Below are 20239 nucleotides of genomic sequence, written 5' to 3' on the forward strand. Positions count from 1 at the left end.
TCTAAACAAGTACATTTTATTATCAATTTCCATTTACATACATTACAGTATGGCTCTACTCATTAAGTATAAGTAATCGAACTAACCTTTTCATTCTTCTCTAAAGGGCTAACACATTTCATTGAAAGGAATAAGATCTTTAGAAATGCAACTTAGAACTAAATAAAAAATATAGGCCATCTACAATTTGTGTAATTAGGTATTTTTCAGATTACTGCTCAGCATCATTCAAATACAAGAGCACACAAACTGAAATAACAGAATAATGCTTTTTATTCCACATTCTCTCAGGGACTTGATTAACATACATACATCACCAATCAGACAAAACAAAATACAGAAACATGAACCTAAATAAGGCATCTACCACTCCTTCACTAATCAATTTTAGAGTCAAATTCAATGAATACACCACAGAAAACTGATGCTAACAGAGAAGAACAAAATGGCAATTCTAATGGAGATATCAAAAAGCAATAACATAAAATATTATACTATATGAATGAAGGACATACCAAGTTTAGTTTAACAGCTATTCCACATTAGATACATAGTGGAAATTAATGAAGATCAATTAGTATTCACATCCACATAACTGTAGAAAAAGTCTAGTAAAAAGATAACAAGGTGCAATTGAATGAGACATCACACAGAGTATTTACACTGATTGGAATTTTATATTGATTGCTTATTTTGCGATAATTCTTCCACTTCAAAAAAAGCATGAAAAGGAAACCACTTGGCAAATGAAACCATTAAAATGAAATGGGAGTTCACTCATACCAATGTACCTGCAAATAACCTTGTCTCATCATTCGGGTGTAGTTTATTTTATGGCCTTGAATTGGAATGTTTTAGAAGGCCACCTAAAAGCTAAATCCTGTGTATTGAAGTCACTGTCTCACAAAAGCTTGACAAAGATAGGCAAAATAAAATTTTCCATTGCACTTCATCGACTTTTTTTTTAGACAGACAAGGTAAACCCACACAGTGAATTGAATTCATTAACAATCACCACAAACTCAAGGTTGCTTGAAAGCTAAAATAAGCTTTGACTGACAAATTTTCATTTCCATTGAAGACTTCCTGTACTTACAGCAGGCAAGTACTTGCATGAAAAGACATAGGGTAGAGTCTCTATTATAGAGTCAGTGCCATTTCTTTCTGAGCAATGCTAAGGAGTGATGGTGCCTTTCTAACACCATTGATTTCTATCGCACTTACACAACTTTCTTACTTAGCTTTTGCCTCCTCTTCCCACCCACTAAGATCATATTTTGAGAGATCTCCATCATCATCCTGCAATGAAAATAAATAATCACTGTCAACACACAACTTGAAAATATAAATTTTCTTCACCTCTTTTAATTAAACCATAAATGCAATCATCAAAACATTAATCAAATTATAAAAGCCCTGATAAAGGAAGAACAAGATTTTAAAATTCAGCCGAATAAAACATGCTTTACATGCATCTGTAGACTCCATTATTAACATACAGATGTATATATTTTTTTATCATCAACCAAACGTACTTATTAAAAAGTTCCTGACAAATATGTATAGTCAAACCTAACTTAACGGACAACACCCCTTGCAGTGTTTTTCAGTCATCTTTACCTAATTAAAAATATGCTTTCAAGAATAAGCATAGGCAATTTCCATTTGCTAACAAAAACACCTGTACCAGAGACCTGGAGCATTCCTCTACTCTGACCTCACCCAGAGCAGAGCGCTGGCAATCGGGACCGAGGAGCTCAGCTTCAGAGTGGATCACCTTTGTTCCCATCATTACTCCACTCTGCTCTGGGCATACAACATGGGCTCACATTGTTAGCCTGCAGCATGGAATTCTTTCAATTTAATACGATGAATTTGATTTATTGCAGTGCCAAGAAAAACTAACATATTATGCAGCAAAAAAGGGGAGACTGGGACTAAAAGTGAACTAGGAAAAAAAAAAGCTTGAATATGTGAAAGAGTTTTGCTACCTAGAAAGCTGACAAACCAGCAATGGACGAACCAAGAAATGAAGCGTCAGTACAATAGCACAGCCAAAGAAGAAACTCCACAAAAAGAAGAATATACTTACAGCTAAGAACAAAAGTAATGAAAAAAATCATCTGATGCTGCCTATGGAGCATGTTTCAATACGGGCATGAGGTTTGGATGTTAACAGCAGCAAAGAAGTCAAGAATGGAAGCTTTCAAAATGTGGTGCTACTGAAGATTGATGAAGAGTAAATGGATCAACCAAGTAAATACAGTAGAATCCTGATTTAAGGTTTTTCAGGGGGGACAAACTTTAAAACACTAAATGCGGAAAAACACTAAATGAGGACCTGCCATTTTTTTCAGGTTTTAGGGTCTGTAATGATTGAAATGGCTTTTTATGAATAAAAAATATTATTTTACATAATTAAAAGGTGCTGAATGCAGCAAAAAATTCATTGATTAAGTGTTTTCAGCCCTATGAAGGTTTGATAATACTTTTCAGGAATCAGCTAAAAAAATGGGTAGTAAAAATAAGTAATGAGAGGATGACAATTGTTTTAACGAAATATTTTAAGAAAATTTTAATATGCATCAACTGAAAAGCATTCCCACACGGAATATTATTATGGAAATTAGTGATTCCATTTTTACGTACATTTCAGTGGTCTCGATGAAACTTTAAATTTTTTTCTGTAAAAGCGACATGTAGGTGACTATAGCATTTCTAATATAATAAGAAAAGGTGTAAGTAGGTACTCGAAAAATCGTCATTGCATCTATAAAGATGAGTGAAATAAAGCGACAGCAGAAGATCGCTAATCCCAAAATCTAAACTACCGAATATCTAGTAAAAGGGAGGTTTTCCGGAATTATACCAACTTAAAGTTTTCTGTTGCCTCGGCGAAACGAGGGATTTATGAGCCTTTAAAAAGCCTCCCATGCGCACATTTTGGATTTCGAGGTCATCCAAAAAAGGAGAATCTTATTTCTAGTATGCGTACAAGTCGATGGTGATTCAACTCGATGATGGCACCAGATTCATTGTCATATATCCGCGGCCTCATGCAGGTCGAATGAAACCGGGAGAAGTTGTTTACGCGGCGCGCTGATCACCTTGACTCCGACTCACCTTGTTTCTCGGCAGCTTTTAATGAAATTTGTTGGACCTTGAATAACGATTAGCTAAACTTTAAGTTAAGTGAAAAGGTTTAATCTTCGACAAAACTGAATTTCATCAGAAAAATTGTCAGTGCCTCTGGAGTTTGGCAATTTCGTCAGGGTTGTGATGTCGAAGTCAAACAGCAAGGGATACCTGCCAGATTTTCGTATTTTTCCGCGCTCATCTATTCTACCGTGAGTATGCGGTGATTTTTTTCCAGTATGAGCGATTTATTTTGAGTCATGGACAGTGATAGTTCATCAAAACTCCGATTATCATTCTCTTTTGACATTAATTAGCACCAGATAGATACTTTTGAATCGACATCGATATCAACCAGCCGCAGGTCTCCGGGATATCTAAATTACGATGTAAAATACTTTTGTTCCGCAAGGAAAGAATACTCTCACTCACGGTCATGACAGGGGAAACACTTCCTCTGTTCTTTCGCTGTTCCTCCGTGGAAACTGACCTTGGAATGGATTACAGAAAGAATCTTTTAGTGAACTGCGCAATTGATATTGGGCCTCCTCTTTTGAAAAGAGAAAGTAGCCGACTGGAAAAATATTGGGCTAATAATGGACTGCCCGTAGGGAGTAGAGTTGAAAGGGGCATAAGCCATCAATTGAATACATTACGAGAAAACATTATTGTAGCAGCCCTCGGAGGATAACTCGTGTCATCATTCGTCACGTATCATCGAAGTCAAGTTCAAGAAGTGAAGGATAAGGTAGTTCGAGGTTATTAAGGGATGACTTTGCTCCATTAGATCGGATCTGATACAAAAAGTGCCTGGTGTTTGGATCAGAAGGGGAGCGAAACATTACGAGAAGACAAATCACCCAGCTTGCGAGTTGAAGGTCACAGCGCTGCGCTCGCGGAAGAAAGCAGCTGAAGAAGCGTTCCCCGGTAGATTCTATCGACTCTTGGTAAACTTTCATGAGACTGTTCTTGTTGATGAGCATTAATTCGAAGATTTGGATAAACCGTCATGAAAAATCGTTAAATCGAGCAAAAAAATCTTGAGCGGGACAAATTTTTACGACCATAAATGCGGAAAAACGCAAAATGCAGAAACACTAAATACGGATAATTTTTACATTGTCCTAATAGGGAATGAATCGGGACCCAAAAAAAATAAACGCTAAATGCGGAAAAACGTTAAATGCAAAGACGTTAAATCCGGATGCGACTGTAATGAGATAGTGCTAGAAGTCGGAGAAAAGAGAAGTCTATTAAAAACAATACAAAAAAAAGGTGGGACAACTAGATAGTTGATTGTTTGAGTTTTTCAGTGGAGCCACTCTTCAATAAAGGCCAAATTAGGATTGAATAAAAATTACACGGAACGTCAAGGATCAATTAAAATCTGTTTACTCACAAGACTACAGATTTTGGCGTGTATACTAAAGAAGTGTCTCCTTTACTTTAAATTAGAATGAAATATTCTCACTTTGGCTGTGCAATAATACTTCAATTTCATCAGTGCAACTTGAATTTAAATGTAATGCAAACAAAACTATAACTAATATTTGCAAACAAAAACCTAGCCATGGAAAGGTTAACAAATAAAAATCACAACTTTTCCACTACTCACTTTAAACATACTATTCTTTAATATAATGTAAACCATCCGCTGTATTTCTTCCTTCCCTTCAAGGGCACAGCTAGGAATTAAGGATAGGTGCAGCTAATACTGGCGGGTCTGTAGGGTTTAGAAAACTCGCCAAGGTAAGCGAGAGGTGTGGGGGCCCTCCCCAGACATTTTTTAGGATAAAAGGTTTAAAATGGTAGGTTTTGCGGCTGTGTGAACAGTTAATATTTTGTGACTCATCCGTCCCCCTAATATTAATAACCAAATGTTTTATAAAAAGATCCTCTGAGCTGTTGGGGGGGGGGGTTTTAACCCCCAAAAACCCCCCCTCGCTGCGTCCCTGCTTCGCTTCGCTACTTTTATTTAGCTTCATTCGCTTTATCTTCCACCTGATAACAAAACAAAAACTGTGGTTTATCAGAAGGCGCTTGATGCAAGAAATTAAACCCGAATGTGTAGGGCACACCGTGGTGCGTTTACGCAGTGCATTTTTTCCAAACAGAGATACTATAACTGGCGCGCCTTAAGTCATTTGATGCGAATGCTGCTTCATATGGGCTTTTCTTACACTTTTTTGAGCATCATTCAAGCGTCAGTCTAGCGTTGTGTTAACCTGCCCCGTGAACGGGCCAAGTTTACGCTATGGACTTAGACCCAAAAACATTTTTTTACGGTTAATAACACAAATAGCCAACAACTGAATGCTTGTTGAATGAATTTTTGTTTCATCAATATTTTCTCATTTAATTTATAATAAATCAAATATGATTAAAACGATACAGCCGCTCTTTATTTATAAATGGTGCAACTAAACTATAAGTTCATTGAATGTTAGGCGGTACGAAGTTCACCGGGTCAGCTAGTTTGTTTATAAGTTAGAATAACTAAAAACGTACATGTTGCATTTATTGAAAATCAATTCCAAGAATTACATTCTGGATGTTCCGCTGATTGGTTCCAAATTTTAAACGGAACTCTAGCGTTAATATTAACGGAGTTCATAATCACCCAGAACAAATTTTGGAGACGCTAAGGTTAGATGTTTAATTGTTATATTTAAAACTTACTAGCAAATTTATAGGAGCGATATTGTAATGATTTACATCTAAAGATCTAACTACATTTGCGGTGAAATTCAATAAAATATCCTATTTAAATCCTATGAAAAAAAAGCCCTAGTAATGTAATAAAATATGATTCTCTCAGTTCTTTGTAGTGAGCCAAAATTACAGTGACTGTTTTTAATGACCTCTTATCAACCTTTGAATACAAATGTATTATAAATGAATTGCGCTATAAATACTAATTAATGCATATCCTAAAAATTCGTAAATTTTATGTACAAACAAGTAATGTTTAACGTAGACACATGTTGTGAGAAGCATTCCATACCATTGCAGGAAAGAGAACTGCTCTACCCAGGTAATTACTCTCATATCTTGGTTCTCTGGCCAGGATCCATTAAGGTGGTCTGCCCTGTGCACCTCAAGGACTTACTTCGGGACACATTAGCACATTAATGTTTTCTTAGAAAAACTTATTACCCTCCCAACTGGCACACCCAAGAGTAGATTGTAGCAAGTATCCTCCTATCCCAAGTGTTTCGTATTTTTTCTTATTTCGTGCGTAATATGAAATTATATTTATCTAAGTGAAATTGCTTTACAAATATAATTTAGCCATTTCAAACAACAAATTTGTAAGATTCAAGTAGTTTTATGAGAATTTTTCGGGAAAATATTCTTCTAAAAAAAATTTGAAATGTTTCATTCTCATGTTTTCAGAGAACTCGTGGAGAGCAGACGCGAATGAGGAGAGTATGGATTTGGGCATCATGGATCTAAAATTTGTTAATATCATAAATCGTAAATACCTAGAAGTATGCTTGGAAAGATTGAATTCCCTTTGAAAAGAAAGATTGAACGATTTCATTCCCTTTAAAGTATTTTTTGATCTATGATATAATGCCCTTTTGCTGAAAACCCTAAAAATAACCGTAGAACTTCGTTTAAAAGTTCTATAGGCATTGCAAAATGAAAGGTATACATTGATGAACTGACATTTGCTGCAACAGTAACAATTAAAAAAATTAAAATCACACTAGTGACAATAAACTGACGGCAAAAGTATGCCGTGATGGGATACCTTCGGGAAAAGGGTCGAGGATTATATTTGCCCAGTTGCCGAGGAAAGGGTCCGGCACCCCACTAGGAAAGGTCATTAAGTGGAGTAAGCGACTACCTGGACAATTCCTAGCCGAGAAACAACTCTGTAGAGGGCAAAAAAGAAATTTTCAAAGCCTTCGTACAACAAAAAGCAACTTCCCGTGAAGGAGCCCGGCACGAAACGAATCAACAGAAGAACAAAATCAAGACGGAATATTTATGCAATAAAGATATCGTTATTTTCTTTGCACTAATCCAATGGTTGGATTCAAAGTAGCTTTCACCATTAGATCAGATTCTAAAACAATGTGGAATAACTTTAAACTTTTACATCAGTTCCATTCATGATGTAGATTGATCATAGGGAAAGTATACATTAAGTCCTCGGCATACTAACAAGATGCCTTCGGAGACCTTGTTCATAAGTTGAAAATCCTAAGCAAAGCAACAAAAAGTGTAGCTATTCTGCAGAATGCAACATTGCTTTACAATTTTGAGTTATCTCATAACAGTGACAAACTGATATAGCTATACATGCGATGCGGCTGGAGCTGAAAATAGGAAGAACGGGCAAAATGCTGAACAGTTCCTGACTTCACAATCGTTTATTTATACTTTTTTAGACTCAAAGTGCAAGTTCCTCTATGCCACACTGCACTGCATCGGTCAACCTCAAAGGTGCCAAATTTTAAATTTTTCTCACACTATAATCTTTTGAAAGTTCGTATCTCTGAAAGTTCTGAAGTAGAGGATTTACTGTAAAATAAGTAACCATGAATAAACGCTTTCTTTCCTCGTGAGATTAACAACACCACTTTCCTACCAAGCCATTAAGATGAACCTCCCCTCCACAAGTGATTATTTTCTACAACATTCTAAGATTGAAAAGTTCTGCCCTCATTCACGATAATGAAATTTGAATTGAATGATGCTTCCCATTACCCTCAGATGTAAATTTTGTCGGGACAGATGATCACTACAGTACAACCTCGATAAAACGACACCCCACGGTGCACCAATAAACACTCGCTATAGCGAATTGTCGCTTTACCGGAGGTGGTGCAAATAATAGCCAATATACCTCATATTACTCCTTTATTTTCTCGCTTAGACGTGTTTGGTGTTTCTTTGGCCATGGTGTGTTCCATCAAATGCTTTCTATTCATGCAACTCATGGATGTGCGGGTATGCTGACAACTGCTTCCTGCCGCCCGAGGAACAAAAGAAGATCAAGCATTCGCGAATGCTAATGCCACAATATTTTCACCAAAATTAACTACTTATTTATCGAACAACAGTTTACCACATAAATTTGAGACTGAGCACTCCATTAACTTCATTTCTAACAGATCGCTAGCAATTACAGAGATTAAGGAGTCTTGGTGCAAGTTTTTCAGGCTGTGAAACCCTCGCTATGGCGAGAGCCAACACCAAAAGGGCCTCGTAAAAACGAAATTTTTAACATGCTTATTATAGAATGAATTGACGGTGCATCGGCTATCTCTCGTAATAGCGGGGGTCTCGCTATAGCCCGTACTCGCTTTAACGAGGTTCCACTGTATTTGTTATTTTGAAATTTCATAATGTAAATAATATTTAATACATTACTGTAATACTGTATTGTGCATCAGTTGCCTTGTAGGCAATTTATGCATTCTGCAACTGGGTGACACGGTGCCATGAATTCTTTACTCTAACATGTAAATTTTGTCAGAAACCTCAGGCAACTGCTAGTAATTGTGGAGTTTCATTACATAATGAATGTTCACTGTAGCTGCTCTACTACAGTAAACTCTCATTAATACGAAAAATGTTACCCTGGATGTGGGATCACATTGCCAAGCATGATGCTAACAAATGGATGTTTATTGAGAACTAGAACAAACAACTTCAATAAAGTGAAAATTGTGCAAGAAGGCTATGCACATAAATCAAATTGTAATACATTCTAGATACAAACCTCATCATCATCATCATCCTCCTCCTCTTCCTCCACTGGAGCAGGTTTCACTTCAGGCTTCGGTTTGGCATCTTGAGTATCAGTGCTTCTCCTAGAGCTGCTCCTTTCTTCATCCTCCTTCTTGCCAGTGCGGAACTTCTTCTTTTTCCTTCCAAACTGATATGAGAAAAAAATGAACCATATAAATTACTCAACTTATGCTATGTTTCGTCACGGAATCATCAAGGTTAACTACCTATATTTCATATCACCATACACATTCATTAAATCATTTTTTAAACTGATGCGGGGGACCTAGTTCCCCAAGACACTTAGAAATTCACTATACAACGTAGATCTGTGCAAAAAATTATCAACTTGAGTCAAGTTGGGCAGAAACTCATGCATTATGAGTCCAGTTTGAGACAAAAAGCTTCATCAAGCGTCATTAGCAGAAATAACACCCATTACTTCGCTTAAACTCTGAATTACTGCTCAATTGTCATTAATGTATAAAAACAGCCTGACTTTGATTTCTAATGTTTTCAAAATAATATGGTAATACGACTGTCAATTACATGCTTGCCCCACTGCAATGTCAGCCAGCATGGTTCCTTCTAATTAAATAAAAATTGAATAATTACTGAGCCACAACCATATGGAATAGGCTTCATTCACAGTAGGGTCATTCCATTTCAAATCAACCAGGCCATGACACCCACCGACTCGAATTTTCATGAAACTTGCCAAGATCATACATTATGTTATGATTAGAGATTGTGTGCAATTTTAGCCTCCAATTGTCAATTGTTAATGAAATATGAGTAATTGAAATTTGGGCGTGACCCCTAAAGTGCCGCAACGTGCAACACATGGTGATTTTTATTTTCATCCATAACTCCATTCCTGTGAGATGAAAACACATGATTTATTTTTCTAAAGCTAAGGAGTCCATAATGATCCCACAATTGCCATTAAATATTCACTGCATGAAGTAATTCAGCTGCAAAAAAATAAAGTTTACCAAAAAATCTCGCTTGTACCATTTTTCATCGTCAGCATCCACAGGGAAAGACCATGCGAATACAGACTCATGGTTCAGTTTAAAGTAATCATTAATGCATGAGTAAAGATCCTGATGAAAAAAAATCATGAGTCCGGCGTTCCTTTTAGTAAAAAAAAATTCTCATTCATGGTCACGGGAAAAAATGGCATTTTTTTCAAGGCACATAGAAATTACACAATTTAGAGGAGAGATAAGCTTATACTCATGATTAAATAATATTGGAGCATGCATTATTTCACTATAGTGTATGCTACTGGCTCTTAGAGTAGGAAACACATAAGCAGTCATGTGCATGTACTCCCCCACATACTGCTAATTTCGTGCTATCAGGACTATTCGAGTAGAGGGAGTTTTAATTAAAAAAACTGCATGAACCATGGTAGACTATTACATTCTACATTCCTTTTAATCTTAGTACAAAGACCAGATACATTTCATATCCAGATGTATTGACATCACAGGAATGTACATTATTGAATGTCAACGGGAACGTCAACGGAACGAGATTTTTTGGTAAACTTTATTTTTTTGCAGCTGAATTACTTCATGCAGTGAATATTTAATGGCAATTGTGGGATCATTATGGACTCCTTAGCTTTAGAAAAATAAATCATGTGTTTTCATCTCACAGGAATGGAGTTATGGATGAAAATAAAAATCACCATGTGTTGCACGTTGCGGCACTTTAGGGGTCACACCCAAATTTCAATTACTCATATTTCATTAACAATTGACAATTGGAGGCTAAAATTGCACACAATCTCTAATCATAACATAATGTATGATCTTGACAAGTTTCATGAAAATCCGAGTCGGTGGGTGTCATGGCCTGGTTGATTTGAAATGGAATGACCCAGTATTAAACACCTTTACTCACCAAAAACAATATTGGTGGATCTAGCATTGCATACTAAATGTACTTTTTTATGCATTCTTCCCTTGATAACACAAACCTCTTTAATTATTTGAGCTTTAGGTTATTTTTTTAATTTTAGAAGAGTAAAAGTAACCCTCAAGGCTTTTTGATCTGGTTATAGCTAAAAATAATTTTATCATAACTTAACAAATTCAGTCCCTAGTGTTTAAATTGAATTAAGTTCTTTGATCTTTGACATTAGCAGTCTCCATGACCTTTCTAGCAGTACCTAATTTATCTAAAAAAATAAGTTATAATGAGAATAATCTCTAGTTATAAATACAGCAAGCAACCCTGGTCTCTGCATATTCCTAGAACTCATCTTTTTATCAGAAAAGATGAAAAAAAAAAATTCTCCTCATCGATTTCCATTTCTTCCGAGTTCCACTCTGTAGCTATTCATGCATACACACTAAATATTGTAACTTTCCAAACGGGCAGTGACTATCTATATTTTTTCATCATTAGTATATTGTGACTTGAAGCAGAAAGAGAAACTGAAAGGTTTCTTCAAAGTGATAGGAGATGAGAGATAAACCCATCTAAATTGAGTCTGACAAGAGGAGACCACGAAACACTGCTTAAATACCTAAATGCCATTATGATGATAAAAAAATTGTCTCATGTCTATGCTTGTCGCAATTAAAATTAATGAAAAAGTTGATGCCGTATGATCACAATGAAGATAACAAAATACACAGCCACCACAAAGCCTCGAACCCTGGACCCCTGGGTGGTAGCCTTACACGCAACCACTACCCCACCTGACCCATCTGCTGAAGGGTGCGATATCATGGAACTATAAGCGGCTTGTGAAAAGTATCGCATGAAAATTAATTAATTATAGCCAAACTAAGGCCCATTCAACGGAACCACTACTAGTTCAGGGCTGTGTTCACCATTCCGAAGGCCATAAAAAATACGGCATTGAAAAAGGCGGAGCAAGTTTTGTGGTCTCTCCTTGTGAGTGAGTTACAAAATTACTAACTATAAGTTACATATTCCATTTTTATATTATTTAAAGGCAACTAGCACAACTATACCACAAACAGGACATTGTTTCCTTTTTAGACAGTCGAAGTGATAAGTATCGAGACCACAGACACTGGCTTACTAAAATTGATATCAGGGGGATTTCATCTCAAATCAGGCAGAGGGGTGTCAGGTGACCATCACCGATTTCTCTGAAATTTATACATGTGAAAGCAGTATCCTTATGATGAATAACGATGACTTTATCTCTGCTCAGAACTGAACCGTCATAAAGTTACCGCCCCTTGAACATTGCAGTGTCAGGCCTCAGAGTAAAAAATGAAAAATCACATAAATGCTGATTACTAAGGAACCATGGCCCATAAAGCAGTGATTATTGTTTTATTTTGAAGAAAATTCGTTTATGCACATTATGGCATAACTTGCAAGTCATTTAAAGCAATAATAAACAAATAGGACTTGTTTAAACAATAAAAATTAGTCATTATTTAACAATTTATTACTAAAAAAGGCCACCTTTTATTTTCTTTAAAATTTCTCAGCAGGTAGTTTAAATGTTCTGCTTTCAATTAAAAAAATAAAAAAAGGTAGTATTTTTATACTTTTTGTTTTAAGGCATGTCAAAGTTAGGCATGTTTACGACTATTTTACACCAAGATTGCATACCTTCAAGGGGGGGAAAAATGCCGTTTCAGTCTACTTAGCATTCATAACAGTGAAAAGTTCATATCTGAATGATTGGTTACATCTATTGGCTGAAAGCAAGTCCAATCTTGTTTACATCCATGGCATCCAATGTGTGCAAACACCCACTGCTACTGGCTGGAAACGGTGAATGAGTCGCAATTTGCACAGAGTATTTTTCAATGGCAGTTCACATAAGTCTTTCTTCTACTTTGGGCCATGTGGAACATTTCAATGGACCATGTGGATGCATAAATGCGACACTAATGTCATTCTCTTCTAAAGACACTGCAGTGATTTTTGAAATCAGGTTTGACCAGGTTTTTTGGAAACACAATGAAGTCTTTCATGGTGAGATTTTGAGTACTGTACGTCATTATATCTGAATTTGTTAGTGTCACAGCCTGTTTCATTGTGTGGATTACAGAGCGAGCTTTAGTTGTCCCGTGTCTGTTAACTACCAAGACATGAAACTGTTGATGCCATGTATAGGTGCACCTTTCACCCAATAATTTTTTTGTCTACATCGGGTGGTTTCCTATTATTGTTCATTGCCTAAATTGAAATATTATTACTCCTGGACTACATATATCTCGCTTATAGATTTTTAAATGATGATATCTGTTTTTTGTGATTAAATGATAAGTGAAAATTTTCAAGCGTACGAAAACGCGACGGCTAAGTATGAATGCTGCGAAAAGCCCGTGTGACCTCTGGCTGCTTGCTGCCGAGCATGGCGGTAGCGTAGAGTTCCTTGCTAGCAGGTAGTGCTTGGTTTAAATAAGGATTATTAATACCCTATCAAACAAAGAAAATTCTCTGACCAAAGGCAATTTTAAGAGGGGATTGTTAAGGGATGTTTCCCGGAGCTCTGTGCCTCATGTATACATAGGTAATCTCAGATGATGTAAAACTCCCATCTACTCGTATATCATCTAGGTCCCTGTGACGTCATGTGAAGTGGCATCGCATCGGTGCCAATCTATCCTTTTTCAAATGAGGTTAAAATTGACCATTAACATTCGTCTAAACAGTGATTTCTATAAATCAAGTAATTTGTATATTATGAATACACTGAAGGTGGGTAACGAATCGCAATCAATGCCTTTCGTTTTCTTTGATGAAGGAAAATGAAAGGAATGAACCCTATTTGGCTAGTTTAACATGTGTAAAATGCAAAAGTTTGATATTAGGCAAGGATATACTCACATGTTGTACAAAGGACTTGTTTGAATTTACTTGCCACAATTGAAATAACTCAGGTTTCAGTTTGTGTCATAATGTTTTACCAATTCTTGCAACTCTATCAGATGGACCCTATTCATGTCCTGTTGCATTGAACAACCACCAATGACTTTCTTCCTGTTTAAGACTTTTCTCCAAGTCAAATATCTGAAATGTTTTTTTTAATTAGAGGCTGACGTTTCTAAAATATATGATTTATTTCTCCATATGATATCATTTTACTCTATTGTTCTTCTATTGATTCATCCTAAGAAAAGCATGTGCAGTGTCCTGTGAGAAATCATCTGAAGTGCCTGCATACCTTAGTTATTATATTCCACACAGGTTAATATTGATATCTGTACTTTTTGCCAGTCATACGGTTGTACTTAATCTGGAAGAATCACACTCCAATTCTCGGAAAAGTTGAAATGAAGCACCAACTCCACACCAATTAGTGTTACCAACTTCTCTTTTTGAATAGCTTCCTTTTCTTTTTTCCAGATATGGTGATGATAAACACCTTTCTTGGTTCAATCCTAAACTTCGGCAATGAATTTCTCTGAATGAATGTTTTGTCTGAATGATTCTCAATGGCAGTGAACACATCTTGCTGATTAGGAGTTACACAAGAACAATCTTTATCATCATCCAAGTAAAATGAAAGCACAATGTAAAATTAAGCACTATGAGGAAGAGGATGTCAGCAGTATACATCAGCATTGCCCCAAATTCCGAGTTTTTTTTAGCTCTGCATGATATGTCAATCGTATGTTTGGTTGAAACTGGAAAAGCAGCCAATTTATGTTGTTTAGATTAACTTGTGGATAAGAATGATAAAATTTGAACATGGTCACTCATAGACATTTCACTCTCGCTTCTTCAAAAACTTCTGAGACATTATTTTACCATGAAGTACATATTTGACATTTATCACTTTCATTAAGTTAGTAAATTCTTGCCTATATGAAACTTGCATTTTACACATGTTAACAAGCTCATTTTAGACAAAAAAATAATTAGGTGAAAGTAGCACCTGTACATGGCGTCAACAGTTTCATGTCTTGGTAGTTAACAGACACGGGACAACTAAAGCTCGCTCTGTAATCCACACAATGAAACAGGCTGTGACACTAACAAATTCAGATATAATGACGTACAGTACTCAAAATCTCACCATGAAAGACTTCATTGTGTGTTTCCAAAAAACCTGGTCAAACCTGATTTCAAAAATCACTGCAGTGTCTTTAGAAGAGAATGACATTAGTGTCGCATTTATGCATCCACATGGTCCATTGAAATGTTCCACATGGCCCAAAGTAGAAGAAAGACTTATGTGAACTGCCATTGAAAAATACTCTGTGCAAATTGCGACTCATTCACCGTTTCCAGCCAGTAGCAGTGGGTGTTTGCACACATTGGATGCCATGGATGTAAACAAGATTGGACTTGCTTTCAGCCAATAGATGTAACCAATCATTCAGATATGAACTTTTCACTGTTATGAATGCTAAGTAGACTGAAACGGCATTTTTCCCCCCCTTGAAGGTATGCAATCTTGGTGTAAAATAGTCGTAAACATGCCTAACTTTGACATGCCTTAAAACAAAAAGTATAAAAATACTACCTTTTTTTATTTTTTTAATTGAAAGCAGAACATTTAAACTACCTGCTGAGAAATTTTAAAGAAAATAAAAGGTGGCCTTTTTTAGTAATAAATTGTTAAATAATGACTAATTTTTATTGTTTAAACAAGTCCTATTTGTTTATTATTGCTTTAAATGACTTGCAAGTTATGCCATAATGTGCATAAACGAATTTTCTTCAAAATAAAACAATAATCACTGCTTTATGGGCCATGGTTCCTTAGTAATCAGCATTTATGTGATTTTTCATTTTTTACTCTGAGGCCTGACACTGCAATGTTCAAGGGGCGGTAACTTTATGACGGTTCAGTTCTGAGCAGAGATAAAGTCATCGTTATTCATCATAAGGATACTGCTTTCACATGTATAAATTTCAGAGAAATCGGTGATGGTCACCTGACATGATTTTGCACTATCTGCCTGATTTGAGATGAAATGGCCCATCATATAAAAAAAATTCTCAAGGTGACTCACATAATTTACAGAATCAATAAGGAATTGATGACCTGCAATCACTTGGCAGAATTGCTATTTCACGGATCAAAAAGGCTGTATGGTCGCCAAGAGGCTAGAGAACAGGACTAGTGATTAAAGGGAGCAGGGTATTTTAAATTTGGTTCTTTTATCACTAAAGGTTACCCAAAGCTATCATTAACACAGGAACCCCCGTAACCTGAGTGCATCTAATAATGGGATAAAACAATTAGTGGGAGGGACTTCATAAGGTGATGTAAAGAACTCAGTCAACTGGTAAGTAAATCTGACATCAACTTCAGGGGCTGACAAGGAGCATTCACGAAGTGTCCCCCCTATTTTGACTATAATTTGGTAGGATGGTAATGTACTATGATAAATGAATAGTTGCAAAATTTCCTGTGCCCTAGGAGCTGAGTAATTAGCTTCTAAAGTTTAGTGCCCAAAACCCATTATATAATAACTGTTCATAACTTAACTGACAACAAATTGAAGTTTATAACTTATTGCATGTTTTTTTTAACTTCTATTAGTGCCAGTAATATCACAATGGGCACATTGTGATAGATACATTTAAATCTTTAGAATACACAAACTTTTAGAAATTTTGTTCACCAAGAAAATGGATTATTAATTGAGATGGATCAAACAGCATTTAACTCAATTTCAAATACCTAATTTTTTCCTGAATACCTCACTTGAATGTTGAATACCACATTACTGAATATGCTATTTACATACATTTAAAATACAAATGGTAATAAAAATAAAAAATGCTGAACACTTTGCAAGTCACTCTACTTCAATACGGCCCCTAAATCCTAATGCAACTGTCATCTATAATTACATCAAACTTCCGTACATGGCGAGTACCACAATTCTTTTGTAATTAATTACACCCACGCCTCGTTTAGCACAATTTCATTCCTCTGGAAAACTTCCCAACGCTTCTCTGCCTAATCAAATAACCTTAACATTCTCTTGATAAAACTTGAACTTGCCCTAAGTACACATGAAATTACTGTCATTTTACACATATTTATAGTATTTTTCATTTTACACATATAAATAGTAGTAATTTGTGAATGAAATAAGTTTCAAGCATGGGCCCTAAGATCTCATTAAGCCTATGCAATAATACATTATCCCATTTGTAAACCAGGAACCACACTAGAAAATACAGTTGATACACATGTGGTATAAAGTGCTCATAGTTGTATACATCTGGTGTCTCCAAAAATATTTTTTACGTATTATTTTTAGCATATAACCTGTCATCATGACCTAAATTATTTTTCCCATTAGTTTTACGTCTTGTCATCATGTCTTGACATTTTATTGATCTAATTATTAAATGTAAGGTAAGTTATAATCTGTGTAATTGACAATTCAATACCTCCACTGCACAGGCGCTCCACAATCGTCTGCCAAATCAAATCCACTTATCTAGGAGCCCAACAATATGAATGTGCTCAGCTGGCAGTAGTAGCTGAACCATAAACGCTCACCTCCAATTCTCCAAGCTTCGGAGGTGTGTGTTTGTTGGGTAATTGTTGAGTGCTTGTGCAGTGGAGGTATCGAAATATGTTGAATAATAACTCCTTCAGAGAGGGCATATTGGTAAAACCCTTAAAGTTAATACAATAATTTTGCCTCTTACTCTGGGCTTGTTAAACCTTGTACAAGGCCAACCAACCTATTGGTGACCAACAGAACTTAATGAGAAGCAGAATTTATTTATTGTTGGGTGTGTTAACAAATGAGGGATGATGATAATTGTTCTATTTTGGGCTACTATAACCTAATTGGCAGAGATTATGAGATTATATAATTAATGCTGAAATGCAGGAAAAGAATCCAGGCTAATGACAAAAAGAGAAAAAATCAAATAAAAATAAGAGCGAAAAAAAATTTCTTACAGAAGATAACTGAACAATCAACTCACAAATGAAATGAATGATATTCATGTTTGCTCTGGTACCATTAATACTCAACAGCAAGGTTAGCAAGAGTAATCAACTGGTAGATTGCAATGATTGGACAAAACATAGTTTTACCTCATCAAATTCATCATCCGATTCATCTCTTTTGATGTACTCCACTTCTTCACGTTCATTATAACCGCCACCATAGCCGGTTCTCTCCTCCACCACGACAAATTTAGGAGCATTACACATATTGCACTGCTGGCGACGAGACCAATTTACATTTCCACATCTGCAATGTAGATCAGAGGGATGATCATCAAACATATTAAGTGAAAACACATTTCATCGACCTCTAACTTTCCAGGTGGCAGACTTAAAAAAACTACAAGGCAGCTTTTAGCATGAATATCAAACTGTCTTATCTTTCCTGATAATAAATATAAAGTAATTCAAATATGTGAAAAACTGAGCTCTGCTTTTGGGTAAACAATTTATGACTTGAAATAAAAAATATACCGTTATAATTAAATGAAGATGTGTGATTCCACTGCACAAGGTATTTAAGCTGACCGATTCAATTGAAGAAAAAAAGTTTTCAATTTACCAAAGGAAATTATGCTCTATACAATGTACTCTGCACTGACTTTTCACACTCCCAGTCATCAGCACTGAAGAGGCCATGGCTTTTCTCAGCAGCAGCTTTTCCTATCTCTTGTCCAACCCTTTTCTTCTTTCGTGCAGCATCTTTCTCTGTAAGGGTGTTGAGGTGTCGTGAGTTGGCTGCTATCCAATAAAGCAAATAATTGAATTAAAAATTGCTGAATACACAAATGGCTACGGGATAAATAATACTGAAAATTGAACACAAAATAAAAAAATACCCATGGTAGTGAGAGGAAAATATAAAATGCCACCTACACAGGAACAATGGTAATAATATGAACAGTAAAACTAAGGGTAAGGTATTCATTCATCAAATGAAAAATAGAAGCCCCAGTTTGGCAGAGGAAGAGTCAATTACGAATGTTTAATTTCATCGTCTAAAAATATAAAACAATAATACTTATCACCAAACATAAATATCGTTCAAATTCTCACCTCCTTTTCCACACCTATTACAGGACGTTCTTCTGGCGAAGTTGATATTTCCACACCTGCGGAAATGAAAACGCAATCCAATACGTAAATAACTGCTATAAATATTTGTATGTTGAACAGAGAATTCATTTTTAACACAAGTCTGTAAAGGGTTACAGAAACTTACTTGTCACACTCCCAATCTTCGGCACTAAATACAGTCGATGGTTTATCGCCTGACTTTCCCCCATCGTAGGACTTTTTCCTCCTCGGTTCATCTTCTGCTTAAAGCAAACAAAATATATGATTATATTCTCTCAATTAACTTACACATCAACAAACGTTGAAGGTTGATGCATTCCAAATACACACCACTAAGCAAGACAAGGACAAGTTAAAAAAAACTACCAACCGTCACTATCACACCGACTTGAGCTGCGTCTTGAGTGATTATTTGCATGCCTAGAAGAAAAACACGACCTATTACAAAAAAATATGTAAACGCCGACTGTTTACATTGTAGCCTAGTTTCTCATTTCGATCACAGCAGTTTTCAATTAGATATCATTACATGAATCACGATTGCATAGGCAGTTGTTGACATTCAGACCATTAAATTGGATCGAAGATGACATGCAATACCAAAATAATGATATAATAACAAATCAATGCCTTTATCCAATAAGCCTGATGATTATGCCAACGGTCCTAAAACTAATTACACAAAATGGAAGAATCAAAATCCTTGACGTACCGCGTCTTTTCGTCACACATAATGATTGTTTATCTAAGTAAACAATAAAAAGTGCACCCAGAAATATTAGCACATGAAATTAACGACTAATCAATGTCGCTAACAACAAACCACCACAGCCCACAGATCGCAGGAGGTGGACAAAACACGATCGCCTTACCCATGATGCTCTGTGTTGCACGCCGACGCGGACTTCTTCATTGCAGCGGGTGCAGCACCACGCAGCTTTTCGCCACTAGTGCCACGCAACCGATTAATTAAAATGATTAAATACACTGACAGGGACCAAAAAACAAAGGAAAATAATAAAAATACTATAAATACTCGCAAAATCTGACATAGGAACCCAAAAGACTATTATTTTCCTGTCGCCATGTCGCTTTTCAGCGCGCACAGGCGCCACGTTTAAATATTAATTTTGTCAATCTTTCAGTTCACTAGCAATATTAGGTAAGTGACAGCACAAAACGCGCCATAATTCTTACCATTTAATTTTATTTAAATTAGAGGCTAAATTAAAAAATAAATTCTCTGATAACAGACGAAACATATCCCCGTCATCAAGTCCACGAAAGATTTAGAATTAAATATAAATGTAGCTTCCGAAAGCGTGATTAAACGCTACT

At 36.0% G+C, this 20239-nt stretch overlaps 1 protein-coding gene across 3 annotated transcripts; it reads right to left on the reverse strand.

The window, feature by feature from the left end:
• Positions 1–19776, reverse strand: LOC124156083 (zinc finger Ran-binding domain-containing protein 2-like). 3 transcript variants are annotated; one of them, XM_046530399.1, is made up of 8 exons: positions 19614–19776; positions 19272–19321; positions 19047–19140; positions 18881–18936; positions 18427–18532; positions 17912–18071; positions 8873–9028; positions 1–1299 (listed from the first exon to the last, which is right to left on the reverse strand). In XM_046530399.1, the coding sequence occupies exons 1-8, from the start codon at positions 19631–19633 to the stop codon at positions 1234–1236; spliced, it is 708 nt and encodes a 235-aa protein (XP_046386355.1). In that variant the 5' UTR covers positions 19634–19776; the 3' UTR covers positions 1–1233. The 3 variants fall into 3 exon arrangements, with proteins under 3 accessions (XP_046386355.1, XP_046386352.1, XP_046386354.1); XM_046530396.1 differs by having other exon boundaries at positions 18427–18565; XM_046530398.1 differs by having other exon boundaries at positions 18427–18562; positions 19614–19775.
• Between the last annotated feature and the right edge of the window lie 463 nt (positions 19777–20239).

The sequence above is a fragment of the Ischnura elegans genome, chromosome 3 (genome assembly GCF_921293095.1).
Source record: "Ischnura elegans chromosome 3, ioIscEleg1.1, whole genome shotgun sequence".
NCBI lineage: Eukaryota > Metazoa > Arthropoda > Insecta > Odonata > Coenagrionidae > Ischnura > Ischnura elegans.